This window comes from Oncorhynchus masou, chromosome 19, assembly GCF_036934945.1.
Source record: "Oncorhynchus masou masou isolate Uvic2021 chromosome 19, UVic_Omas_1.1, whole genome shotgun sequence".
NCBI classification, from domain to species: Eukaryota; Metazoa; Chordata; class Actinopteri; order Salmoniformes; family Salmonidae; genus Oncorhynchus; species Oncorhynchus masou.
Genome location: NC_088230.1, coordinates 13723339 through 13736677, shown reverse-complemented (window position 1 = coordinate 13736677; position 13339 = coordinate 13723339). Strand labels below are relative to the sequence as shown.

General features: G+C 39.2%; 1 protein-coding gene across 4 annotated transcripts in view; it reads right to left on the bottom strand.

Annotated features, from left to right (window-relative positions):
• LOC135505835 (guanylate-binding protein 1-like) overlaps window positions 1-11307 on the bottom strand; it is a 41158-nt gene extending 29851 nt beyond the window's left edge. The window contains exons 1-5 of one of the 4 annotated variants that reach the window (XM_064925016.1): window positions 11223-11307; window positions 9622-9688; window positions 8018-8085; window positions 6414-6481; window positions 5453-5670 (exon numbers count right to left, since the gene is read on the bottom strand). In XM_064925016.1, the coding sequence (XP_064781088.1) occupies window positions 5453-5648 (196 nt within the window). In that variant the 5' untranslated portion in view covers window positions 5649-5670; window positions 6414-6481; window positions 8018-8085; window positions 9622-9688; window positions 11223-11307. The remainder of the gene's footprint in view (window positions 1-5452; window positions 5671-6413; window positions 6482-8017; window positions 8086-9621; window positions 9689-11222) is intronic. The other 3 variants (XM_064925018.1, XM_064925017.1, XM_064925019.1) reach the window with 3 other exon arrangements.
• Window positions 11308-13339: the final 2032 nt, after the last annotated feature.

Genomic DNA, 13339 nt, shown 5'->3' with positions numbered 1-13339 from the left:
CTACTGAAAAGCCAATTGTCCCGGTGGATATATTATCAAATAGATATTTGAAAAACACCTTGAGGAATGATTATAAACAACATTTGCCATGTTTCTATCAATTTTATGGAGCTAATTTGGAATCTTTTTCGGCCTTTTCGTGACTGCAATTTCCGGCCAAACGTGAAGAACAAACGGAGCTATTTCACCTACTAAAATAATATTTTTGGAAAAAAGGAACATTTGCTATCTATCTGGGAGTCTCGTGAGTGAAAACATCCGAAGCTCATCAAAGGTAAATTATTTAATTTGATTGCTTTTCTGATTTTCGTGACCAGGTTGCCTGCTGCTAGCTATATTTCACTTGTGATCTCATGAATCTGAATATTTTCTAGTAATATTTATGTCCGTTGCGTTATGCTAATTAGTGTCAGATCATGATTATGCTCCCGGATCCGGGATGGGTAGTTACAACAGGATTTATTAAGGCTAATCTGAAGATTGTGTTGGCTAAAGCTAAAACTGGCGAGTGTAGAGAGTATAGAGATATTGTTATCCACGTCGGCACTAACGATGTTAGGATGAAACAGTCAGAGTTCACCAAGCGCAACATAGCTTCAGCGTGTAAATCAGCTTGAAAGATGTGTCGGCATCAAGCAATTGTCTCTGGGTCCCCTCCCAGTTAGGGGGAGTGAGGAGCTCTACAGCAGAGTCTTACAACTCAATCGCTGGTTGAAAACTGTATTCTGCCCCTCCCAAAAGATAGAATTTGTAGATAATTGGCCCTCTTTCTGGGACTCACCCACAAACAGGACCAAGCCTGGCCTGCTGAGGACTGACGGACTCCATCCTAGCTGGAGGTGTGCTCTCATCTTATCGACCAACATAGACAGGGCTCTAACTCCTCTAGCTCCACAATGAAATAGGGTGCAGGCCAGGAAGCAGGCTGTTAGCCAGCCAGCCTGCCAGCATAGTGGAGTCTGCCACAAGCACAGTCAGTGTAGTCAGCTCAGCTATCCCCATTGAGACCGTGTCTGTGCCCCGACCTGGGTTAGGCAAAATTAAATATGGAGGTGTTCGCCTTAGCAAACTCACTAGGATAAATACCTCCTCCATTCCTGTCATTATTGAAAGAGATTGTGGTACCTCACATCTCAAAATAGGGCTACTTAATGTTAGATCCCTTACTTCAAAGGCAATTATAGTCAATGAACTAATCACTGATCATAATCTTGATGTGATTGGCCTGACTGAAACATGGCTTAAGCCTGATGAATTTACTGTGTTATAAATGAGGCCTCACCTCCTGGTTACACTAGTGACCATAGCCCCTGTGCATCCCGCAAAGGCGGAGGTGTTGCTAACATTTACGATAGTAAATTTCAATTTACCCCCAACCCAAAAATGTCGTTTTCGTCTTTTGAACTGCTAGTCATGAAATCTATGCAGCCTACTCAATCACTTTTTATAGCTACTGTTTACAGGCCTCCTGGGACATATACAGCGTTCCTCATTGAGTTCCCTGAATTCCTATCATACCTTGTAGTCATAGCAGATAATATTCAAATTTTTGGTGACTTTAAAATTCACATGGAAAAGTCCACAGACCCACTCCAAAAGGCTTTCGGAGCCATCATCGACTCAGTGGGTCCTGTCCAACATGTCTCTGGACCTACTCATTGTCGCAGTCATACTCTGGACCTAGTTTTGTCCCATGGAATAAATGTTGTGGACCACCATTTTATTACGTTTGCAATTGCAACAAATAATCTGCTCAGACCCCGACCAAGGAGCATCAAAAGTTGTGCTATAAATTCACAGACAACTCAAAGATTCCTTGATGCCCTTACAGACTCCCTATGCCTACCCAAGGATGTCAGAGGACAAAAATCAGTTAACCACCTAACCAAGGAACTCAATTTAACCTTGCTCAATACCCTAGATGCAGTTGCACCCCTAAAAAGTAAAAACATTTCTCATAAGAAACTAGCTCCCTGGTATACAGAAAATAACCGAGCTCTGAAGCAAGCTTCCAGAAAATTGGAACGGAAATGGCGCCACACCAAACTGGAAGTCTTCCGACTAGCTTGGAAAGACAGTACATTGCAGTATCGAAGAGCCCTTAATGCTGCTCGAAAATCCTATTTTTCCAACTTAATTGAGGAAAATAAGAACAATCCAAAATGTCTTTTTGGTACTGTCGCTAAGCTAAGTAAAAAGCAGCATTCCCCAAGTGAGGATGGCTTTCACTTCAGCAGTAATAAATTCATGAACTTCTTTGAGGAAAAAATCATGATTATTAGAAAGTAAATTACGGCCTCCTCTTTAAATCTGCGTATTCCTTCAAAGCTCAGTTGTCCTGAGTCTGCACAACTCTGCCAGGACCTAGGATCAAGAGAGACACTCAAGTGTTTTAGTACTATATCTCTTGACACAATGATGAAAATAATCATGGCCTCTAAACCTTCAAGCTGCATACTGGACCCTATTCCAACTAAACTACTGAAAGAGCTGCTTCCTGTGCTTGGCCCTCCTAAGTTGAACATAATAAACGGCTCTCTATCCACCAGATGTTTACCAAACTCACTAAAAGTGGCAGTAATAAAGCCTCTCTTGAAAAAGCCAAATCTTGACCCAGAAAATATAAAAAACTGTCCTCCTGAAACTCGGCCTATATCGAATCTTCCATTCCTCTCAACATTTTTAGAAAAGGCTGTTGCGCAGCAACTCACTGCCTTCCTGAAGACAAACAATGTATACGAAATGCTTCAGTCTGGTTTTAGACCCCATCATAGCACTGAGACTGCATTTGTGAAGGTGGTAAATGGCTTTTTAATGGCATCAGACCGAGGCTCTGCATCTGTCCTCGTGCTCCTAGACCTTTGTGATGCTTTTGATACCATCGATCAGCACATTATTTTGGAGAGATTGGAAACCCAAATTGGTCTACACGGACAAGTTCTGGCCTGGTTTATATCTTATCTTTCGGAAAGGTATCAGTTTGTCTCTGTGAATGGTTTGTCCTCTGACAAATCAACTGTAAATTTCGGTGTTCCTCGAGGTTCCGTTTTAGGACCACTATTGTTTTCACTATATATTTTACCTCTTGGGGATGTCATTCGAAAACATAATGTTAACTTTCACTGCTATGCGGATGACACACAGCTGAAACATGGTAAAGCCCCAAAATTGCCCTCACTAGAAGCCTGTGTTTCAGACATAAGGAAGTGGATGGCTGCAAACTCTACTTTTAAACTCGGACAAAACAGAGATGCTTGTTCTAGGTCCCAAGAAACAAAGAGATCTTCTGTTGAATCTGACAATTAATCTTAATGGTTGTACAGTCGTCTCAAATAAAACTGTGAAGGACCTAGGCGTTACTCTGGACCCTGATCTCTCTTTTGAAGAACATATCAAGACCATTTCAAGGGCAGCTTTTTTCCATCTACGTAACATTGCAAAAATCAGAAACTTTCTGTCCAAAAATGATGCAGAAAAATGTATGCATGCTTTTGTTACTTCTAGGTTAGACTACTGCAATGCTCTACTTTCCGGCTACCCGGATAAAGCACTAAATAAACTTCAGTTAGTGCTAAATACTGCTGCTAGAATCCTTACCAAAAAATGTGATCATATTACTCCAGTGCTAGCCTCCCTACACTGGCTTCCTGTCAAGGCAAGGGATGATTTCAATGTTTTACTGCTAACCTACAAAGCATTACATGGGCTTGCTCCTACCTATCTCTCTAATTTGGTCCTGCCGTACATATCTACACGTACGCTACAGTCACAAGACGCAGGCCTCCTAATTGTCCCTAGAATTTCTAAGCAAACAGCTGGAGGCAGGGTTTTCACCTATGGAGCTCAATTTTTATGGAATGGTCTGCCTACCCATGTGAGAGACGCAAACTAGGTCTCAACCTTTAAGTCTTTACTGAAGACTCATCTCTTCAGTGTGTCATATGATTGAGTGTAGTCTGGCCCAGGAGTGGGAAGATGAACAGAAAGGCTCTGGAGCAACGATCCGCCCTTGCTGTCTCTGCCTGGCCGGTTCCCCTCTTTCCACTGGGATTCTCTGCCTCTAACCCTATTACAGGAGCTGAGTCACTGGCTTACTGGTGCTCTTTCATGCCATCCCTAGGAGGGGTGCGTCACTTGAGTGGGTTGAGTCACTGATGTGATATTCCTGTCTGGGTTGGCGCACCCCCTTGGGTTGTGCCGTGGCAGAGATCTTTGTGGGCTCTACTCGGCTTTGTCTCAGGATGGTAAGTTGGTGGTTCAAGATATCCCTCTAGTGGTGTGGGGGCTGTGCTTTGGCAAAGTGGGTGGGGTTATATCCTTCCTGTTTGGCCCTGTCCGGGGGTATCATCGGATGGGGCCACAGTGTCTCCTCACCCCTCCTGTCTCAGCCTCCAGTATTTATGCTGCAGTAGTTTATGTGTCGGGGGGCTAGGGTCAGTTTGTTATATCTGGAGTACCTCTCCTGCTCTCTAATTCTCTCTTTCTCTCTTTCTTTCTCTCTCTCGGAGGACATGAGCCCTAGGACCATGCCTCAGGACTACCTGGCATGATGACTCCTTGTTTGCCCCAGTCCACCTGGCCGTGCTGCTGCTCCAGTTTCAACTGTTCTGCCTGCGGCTATGGAATCCTGACCTGTTCACCGGACGTGCTACCTGTCCTAGACCTATTATTTGACCATGCTGGTCATTTATGAACATTTGAACATCTTGGCCATGTTCTGTTATAATCTCCACCCGGCACAGCCAGAAGAGGACTGGCCACCCCTCATAGCCTGGTTCCTCTCTAGGTTTCTTCCTAGGTTTTGGCCTTTCTAGGGAGTTTTTTCTAGCCAACGTGCTTCAACACCTGCATTGCTTGCTGTTTGGGGTTTTAGTCTGGGTTTCTGTACAGCACTTTGAGATATCAGCTGATGTACGACAGGCTATATACATTTTCATTGATTTGATTTGGGGGGACAAAAGAAATTTAAGCATGATGGCGCAGCCGGTTTGTATTACGTGTAAGTGCAAACTACTGGGGCGAATTCAGTGAAGTGTGCAAGTATTTGTGTGCAAGTATTCCATTTGCTGCGGAAATCTCACAAAATCATATAATGCATGGAAAACCTAGAGAATATCAGTAGCTACTGTATGTGTTGTATTTGGGGAACCTAATACCCCTAAATGTCTTACAGTCTTATTATGGGGTCGGATTTGAGAGTGTTGTCAGCAAAACAAAATCAATGTTGATTTTCGAAAGCATATGTCGATCTTGATGGAGCAGCTGTAGATGTTCAAATTCCTGTGCGTAAGAACTGGCAAGCAGAGACTCTACAGTACATTCTGAGGCATCTAAGGAAATGTGCTATATACTGTAGACTGTCAGACCCTAATAATCACTAACCAGCCTACTACCTGCGTAGAATAATATATTGTATTAGGTAATAAATTAAGGTAATTATTAATGTTCCCACCTTTGGTCGTCCCAGCCAGTTTGTTCATGAGGTATGACTTGCCGGTGCGGTATAGGCCGACCACTGCCACCACTACCACATGCTGCTCAATCTGGCTCAGGGTTTCCAGTGCGCTGCGGACCACACACAGTTTCCCGTCACTGTCGTTCTCAATTAGACACACTGGCCCCTTCATGGACACTGTTTGGCCTGCCATTACTTTGTCCTATAGAAACACACTGGCAAAGACACAAACAAATAACAATATAAACACAACAAATAAGCACTCTTTATTTTGTTTGGGGATCAGACAAATGCAACATTCTCTCAGTGCAGTAATACAGGATGTGTGATTTATTATGCTGGTATGTCTTATCATACTGGTGCAGTGCCTTCTGAAAGTATCCACACCCCTTGACTTTCTCCACATTTTGTTGTGTTACTGCCTGAATTTACATTTGATTAAATTGAGATTGAATAACACCCCATAGGAATCAACAATACCCCATAATGTCAAAGTGGAATGATGTTTATTTTTTTCTTAACTAAAAATAAAAAAGTTTAAGTCAATAAGTATTTAACCCCTTTGGTATGGCAAGCCTAAATAAGTTAAGGGGTAAACCCTTACTTAAAAAGTCACATAGTAAGTTGCATGGACACCCCTCTGTGTGCAGTAATAGTGTTTAACATGATTTTTGACTATGACTATGATTAATTACTATGTACCCCACACATACAATTATCTGTAAGATCCCTCAGACAAGCAGTGAATTTCAAATACAGCTTCAACCACAAATACCAGGGAGGTTTTCCAATGCCTTGCAAAGAAGGAAACATATTGAATACAATAGACAAATCCAATACACCACATTACTGAGTACCACTCTCCATTATTTTAAGCATTGTGGAGGTTGCATCATGTTATGGGTATGCTTCAAATAAATAATTACAAATAAATGAAGTGAAGTGAAGAAGATCTTACCTGTAGACCAGAGCTTTAGCTTCAGCTGTGCAGTATGCTTGTTGTTCAGAGTTCTGATGAGCTGTTGGCTACAATACAAAGCTTGAAATATTGAAACTGAAACTCTCACGTTTCCAAGAAAGCACATGGGGTGGTTTCCTGACCCACAACAATGGACTGACATCTGGTCAGGAAACCACCCCTTAATCAATATGTTCCAGAAGAAGATGTATATTGTTATTGCATTGTGGTTGCTACAGTTTCTCTTTCAGTTTTACAATATAAAGTCCAACCAGGTAGCAGAGCACATCATAAAATATCAGATGTTTTCATTTAAGCACTGATTTGCAGTGTTTATCTCTACCTGTGGAACAAACCTTAGCTTATACTGTGCAAGTAGCTTTCTGTTCATGTGAAGGAGAAGCCTTTACTGTAATTTGGCTGAATTAATTGTATTTTGTGTTTGTGAAAAAGAATCCAGGTACTGTACTGAACAACGTTGTGATTATGGTGGCCCAGAAGGTGATTGTGTACGGTGTGCTGCACAAGTTTTGCGATTTCAAATGGTCCCACTTATATTGATCAGGCCACCGCACATAAAAAGTACTACAGTTTACTACAGAATATTACAGTACTTACTATAGTACTATACCACTTTTCATTATTTTAAGCATTGTGGAGGTTGCATCATGTTATGGGTATGCTTGTAATGGTTAAGGACTGGGGAGTTTTTTCAGGATAAAAAATACATGGAATGGAGCTAAGCACAGGCAAAATCCTAGAGGAAAACCTGGTTCTGTGTGCTTTGCACCAGACACTGGGAGATGAATTCACCTTTCAGCAGGAAAATAACCTAAAAAAACAAGGCCAAATCTACACTGGAGTTGCTTACCAAGAAGATTGTGAATGTTCATGAGGTCTGACTTAAATCTGCATGAAAATCTATGGCAAGACCTGAAAATGGTGGTCTTTTTTTAAAGATGATTTATTTAAATCTTTATTTAACTAGGCAAGTCAGTTAAGAAAAGCTCTTAGAAACCTACCCAGAAGAACTCACAGCTGTAATGACTGCCAAATGTGATTCTAACATATATTGATTGACTCGGGTTGAATACTTCTCTTATAAAGATACTATATTAGCATTTTGCTTTAAAAACATTGTTTTTATGTAAAACTTTTTTTTTCTCATATTGACATTACAGAGTATTTTGTGTAGATCGTTGACCAAAAACTACAATTAAATGCATTTTAATCCCACTTTGTAACACAACAAAATGTGGAAAAAGTCAAGGTGTGTGAATACTTTCTGAAGGCCCTGTAAATACAATTCTGAGTTGAAGTATTTGGAACTTGCAATATTATAATATGCCTCCCCATTTATTTGAAATATGATGTTTATTTTTGATAACTCTGGACAAATTTATGCTCACACAAAATGTCACCCTGAAGTTAGACCCGGAGCAGAGATGAAGAAATTACAATGTTGCAATAATAAATCAAATCACTGCAAAGTACATATTGTCACTGATGCATTGTACATGACCTAACATGAGGTCATATCTAGGATCTAATATTTTTCAAATAAATAATTACAAATAAATGAAGTGAAGTGAAGAAGATCTTACCTGTAGACCAGAGCTTTAGCTTCAGCTGTGCAGTATGCTTGTTGTTCAGAGTTCTGATGAGCTGTTGGCTACAATACAAAGCTTGAAATATTGAAACTGAAACTCTCACGTTTCCAAGAAAGCACATGGGGTGGTTTCCTGACCCACAATAATGGACTGACATCTGGTCAGGAAACCACCCCTTAATCAATATGTTCCAGAAGAAGATGTATCTTGTTATTGCATTGTGGTTGCTACAGTTTCTCTTTCAGTTTTACAATATAAAGTCCAACCAGGTAGCAGAGCACATCATAAAATATCAGATGTTTTCATTTAAGCATTGATTTGCAGTGTTTATCTCTACCTGTGGAACAAACCTTAGCTTATACTGTGCAAGTAGCTTTCTGTTCATGTGAAGGAGAAGCCTTTACTGTAATTTGGCTGAATTAATTGTATTTTGTGTTTGTGAAAAAGAATCCAGGTACTGTACTGAACAACGTTGTGATTAAGGTGGCCCAGAGGGTGATTGTGTATGGTATGCTGCACAAGTTTTGCGATTTCAAATGGTCCCACTTATATTGATCAGGCCACCCCACATAAAAAGTACTACAGTTTACTACAGAATATTACAGTACTTACTATAGTACTATACCACTTTTCATTATTTTAAGCATTGTGGAGGTTGCATCATGTTATGGGCATGCTTGTAATGGTTAAGGACTGGGGAGTTTTTTCAGGATAAAAAATACATGGAATGGAGCTAAGCACAGGCAAAATCCTAGAGGAAAACCTGGTTCTGTGTGCTTTGCACCAGACACTGGGAGATGAATTCACCTTTCAGCAGGAAAATAACCTAAAAAAACAAGGCCAAATCTACACTGGAGTTTCTTACCAAGAAGATTGTGAATGTTCATGAGGTCTGACTTAAATCTGCATGAAAATCTATGGCAAGACCTGAAAATGGTGGTCTTTTTTTAAAGATGATTTATTTAAATCTTTATTTAACTAGGCAAGTCAGTTAAGAAAAGCTCTTAGAAACCTACCCAGAAGAACTCACAGCTGTAATGACTGCCAAATGTGATTCTAACATATATTGATTGACTCGGGTTGAATACTTCTCTTATAAAGATACTATATTAGCATTTTGCTTTAAAAACATTGTTTTTATGTAAAACTTTTTTTTTCTCATATTGACATTACAGAGTATTTTGTGTAGATCGTTGACCAAAAACTACAATTAAATGCATTTTAATCCCACTTTGTAACACAACAAAATGTGGAAAAAGTCAAGGTGTGTGAATACTTTCTGAAGGCCCTGTAAATACAATTCTGAGTTGAAGTATTTGGAACTTGCAATATTATAATATGCCTCCCCATTTATTTGAAATATGATGGTTATTTTTGATAACTCTGGACAAATTTATGCTCACACAAAATGTCACCCTGAAGTTAGACCCGGAGCAGAGAGGAAGAAATTACAATGTTGCAATAATAAATCAAATCACTGCAAAGTACATATTGTCACTGATGCATTGTACATGACCTAACATGAGGTCATATCTAGGATCTAATATTTTTCAAATAAATAATTACAAATAAATGAAGTGAAGTGAAGAAGATCTTACCTGTAGACCAGAGCTTAGCTTCAGCTGTGCAGCATGCTTGTTGTTCAGAGTTCTGATGAGCTGTTGGCTACAATACAAAGCTTGAAATATTGAAACTGAAACTCTCACGTTTCCAAGAAAGCACATGGGGTGGTTTCCTGGCCCACAATAATGGACTGACATCTGGTCAGGAAACCACCCCTTAATCAATATGTTCCAGAAGAAGATGTATCTTGTTATTGCATTGTGGTTGCTACAGTTTCTCTTTCAGTTTTACAATATAAAGTCCAACCAGGTAGCAGAGCACATCATAAAATATCAGATGTTTTCATTTAAGCACTGATTTGCAGTGTTTATCTCTACCTGTGGAACAAACCTTAGCTTATACTGTGCAAGTAGCTTTCTGTTCATGTGAAGGAGAAGCCTTTACTGTAATTTGGCTGAATGAATTGTATTTTGTGTTTGTGAAAAAGAATCCAGGTACTGTACTGAACAACGTTGTGATTATGGTGGCTCAGAGGGTGATTGTGTACGGTGTGCTTCACAAGTTTTGCGATTTCAAATGGTCCCACTTATATTGATCAGGCCACCCCACATAAAAAGTACTACAGTTTACTACAGAATATTACAGTACTTACTATAGTACTATACCACTTTTCATTATTTTAAGCATTGTGGAGGTTGCATCATGTTATGGGTATGCTTGTAATGGTTAAGGACTGGGGAGTTTTTTCAGGATAAAAAATACATGGAATGGAGCTAAGCACAGGCAAAATCCTAGAGGAAAACCTGGTTCTGTGTGCTTTGCACCAGACACTGGGAGATGAATTCACCTTTCAGCAGGACAATAACCTAAAAAAACAAGGCCAAATCTACACTGGAGTTGCTTACCAAGAAGATTGTGAATGTTCATGAGGTCTGACTTAAATCTGCATGAAAATCTATGGCAAGACCTGAAAATGGTGGTCTTTTTTAAAAGATTATTTATCTAATCTTTATTTAACTAGGCAAGTCAGTTAAGAAAAGCTCTTAGAAACCTACCCAGAAGAACTCACAGCTGTAATGACTGCCAAATGTGATTCTAACATATATTGATTGACTCGGGTTGAATACTTCTCTTATAAAGATACTATATTAGCATTTTGCTTTAAAAACATTGTTTTTATGTAAAACTTTTTTTTCTCATATTGACATTACAGAGTATTTTGTGTAGATCGTTGACCAAAAACTACAATTAAATGCATTTTAATCCCACTTTGTAACACAACAAAATGTGGAAAAAGTCAAGGTGTGTGAATACTTTCTGAAGGCCCTGTAAATACAATTCTGAGTTGAAGTATTTGGAACTTGCAATATTATAATATGCCTCCCCATTTATTTGAAATATGATGGTTATTTTTGATAACTCTGGACAAATTTATGCTCACACAAAATGTCACCCTGAAGTTAGACCCGGAGCAGAGATGAAGAAATTACAATGTTGCAATAATAAATCAAATCACTGCAAAGTACATATTGTCACTGATGCATTGTACATGACCTAACATGAGGTCATATCTAGGATCTAATATTTTTCAAATAAATAATTACAAATAAATGAAGTGAAGTGAAGAAGATCTTACCTGTAGACCAGAGCTTAGCTTCAGCTGTGCAGCATGCTTGTTGTTCAGAGTTCTGATGAGCTGTTGGCTACAATACAAAGCTTGAAATATTGAAACTGAAACTCTCACGTTTCCAAGAAAGCACATGGGGTGGTTTCCTGGCCCACAATAATGGACTGACATCTGGTCAGGAAACCACCCCTTAATCAATATGTTCCAGAAGAAGATGTATCTTGTTATTGCATTGTGGTTGCTACAGTTTCTCTTTCAGTTTTACAATATAAAGTCCAACCAGGTAGCAGAGCACATCATAAAATATCAGATGTTTTCATTTAAGCACTGATTTGCAGTGTTTATCTCTACCTGTGGAACAAACCTTAGCTTATACTGTGCAAGTAGCTTTCTGTTCATGTGAAGGAGAAGCCTTTACTGTAATTTGGCTGAATTAATTGTATTTTGTGTTTGTGAAAAAGAATCCAGGTACTGTACTGAACAACGTTGTGATTATGGTGGCCCAGAGGGTGAGGGTATACTGTAGAACACAATACTATACACTTTAGTATCCCTTGATCATGTGTAGTACTTACTATAGAATTGCGGAGTATACTGTAGAATACTATACCACACACTGTAGTATCCTTCGATCATGTGTACTACTTTACTTACTGTATAATTCTGTAGTAAAATGTAGCATACGATACTACACACTGTAGTATCCTTTAAACATGTGTACTACTTACTATAGAATTTTGCAGTATACTGTAGTAAACTGTAGTATACTGTAGAATATTATACTACACAATGTATAATCCCTTGATCATGTGTAGTACTTACAATATAATTTTGCAATGTACTGTAGAATACTACACCCTGTAGTATCCCTCTATCATGTGTAGTACTCACTGTAGAAAACTGTAGCATACAATACTACACACTGTAGTATTCCTCAATCATGTGCATTACCTACTATGGATTGAAGTTATTGAACATCCACTCGTCCCCCGCAATATAATTCTACTATGTTGCACTCTGGCTCTGCCTGCAACAAAATTGCAGACTCAATCTTGCAGAGTTAGATTTGGTTTGGTTTGTTGCATTGAAAAAGGCTGATATAATGTTGATTCGATAACAGAAAAAACATTGATCTACAGTGCCAGTCAAAAGTTTTAGAACACCTACTCATTCAATGGTTTTTCTTTATTTTTACTATTTTCTACATCAAAACTATGAAATAACACATACGGAATCATGTAGTAACCAAAAAAGTGTTAAACAAATCAATATATATGTTTTGAGACCCGCATTTTTAGCAAAACAAAATAAATAATAATAATATATAGAGCATATGTCTTAAAGGGGAGCTAAAGCAGTGAACTCCGATGGTGACAATATACTGGGTCTGGGAAGAAACCCCAATGTCAACATTGTTTTTACTAAATGCTTTGCCGCACACGTTAAAGCATATACTTCTTTTCCAGTCATGAACCGAAAGTTTTTGAGCTTTGGGGGTTGGCGACCCGTCATTCAGGGCAGGTGGGGCAATAATACGTGTCACATATCAGTTTGCAAACATGTTTAAAAAATATATATCATTGAGTTATTAAACAATCATGTTTTTTTTTTTTTTTTTTTTTTTTTTTTTTTGAGTAAGGCAGATGTTTCAGCCTAGCTCAGTGCTTTCTGTGGTGGTGGGGCAAGCCAGCAGAAAATATGGAGCGTTGTGCCGTGATTGGCTTAGTGTTCTGTCACTGTAATTAAATCTAGACTTGGTTTGCTCTAGCGTAATCACTCCTCTTTCACACCAGCTGCCAAACTAACCCTGATTCAGATGACCATCCTACCGATGCTAGATTATGGAGACATAATTTATAGATTGAGCGGCTAGGTGTTTCCACCAATGCTCCTTATAGGACACATCACTGCACTCCTATGTAAACTGGTCATCTCTATTTACCTGTCGCAAGATGCACTGGTTGATGCTTATTTATAAAACCCTTTTTGGCCTCACTCCACCCTATCTGAGGTATTTACCGCAGCCCTCATCCTCCACATACAACACTCGTTCTGCCAAACACGTTCTGTTAAAGGTCCCCAAAGCACACACATCCCTGTGTCGCTCGTCTTTTCAGTTCACTTCA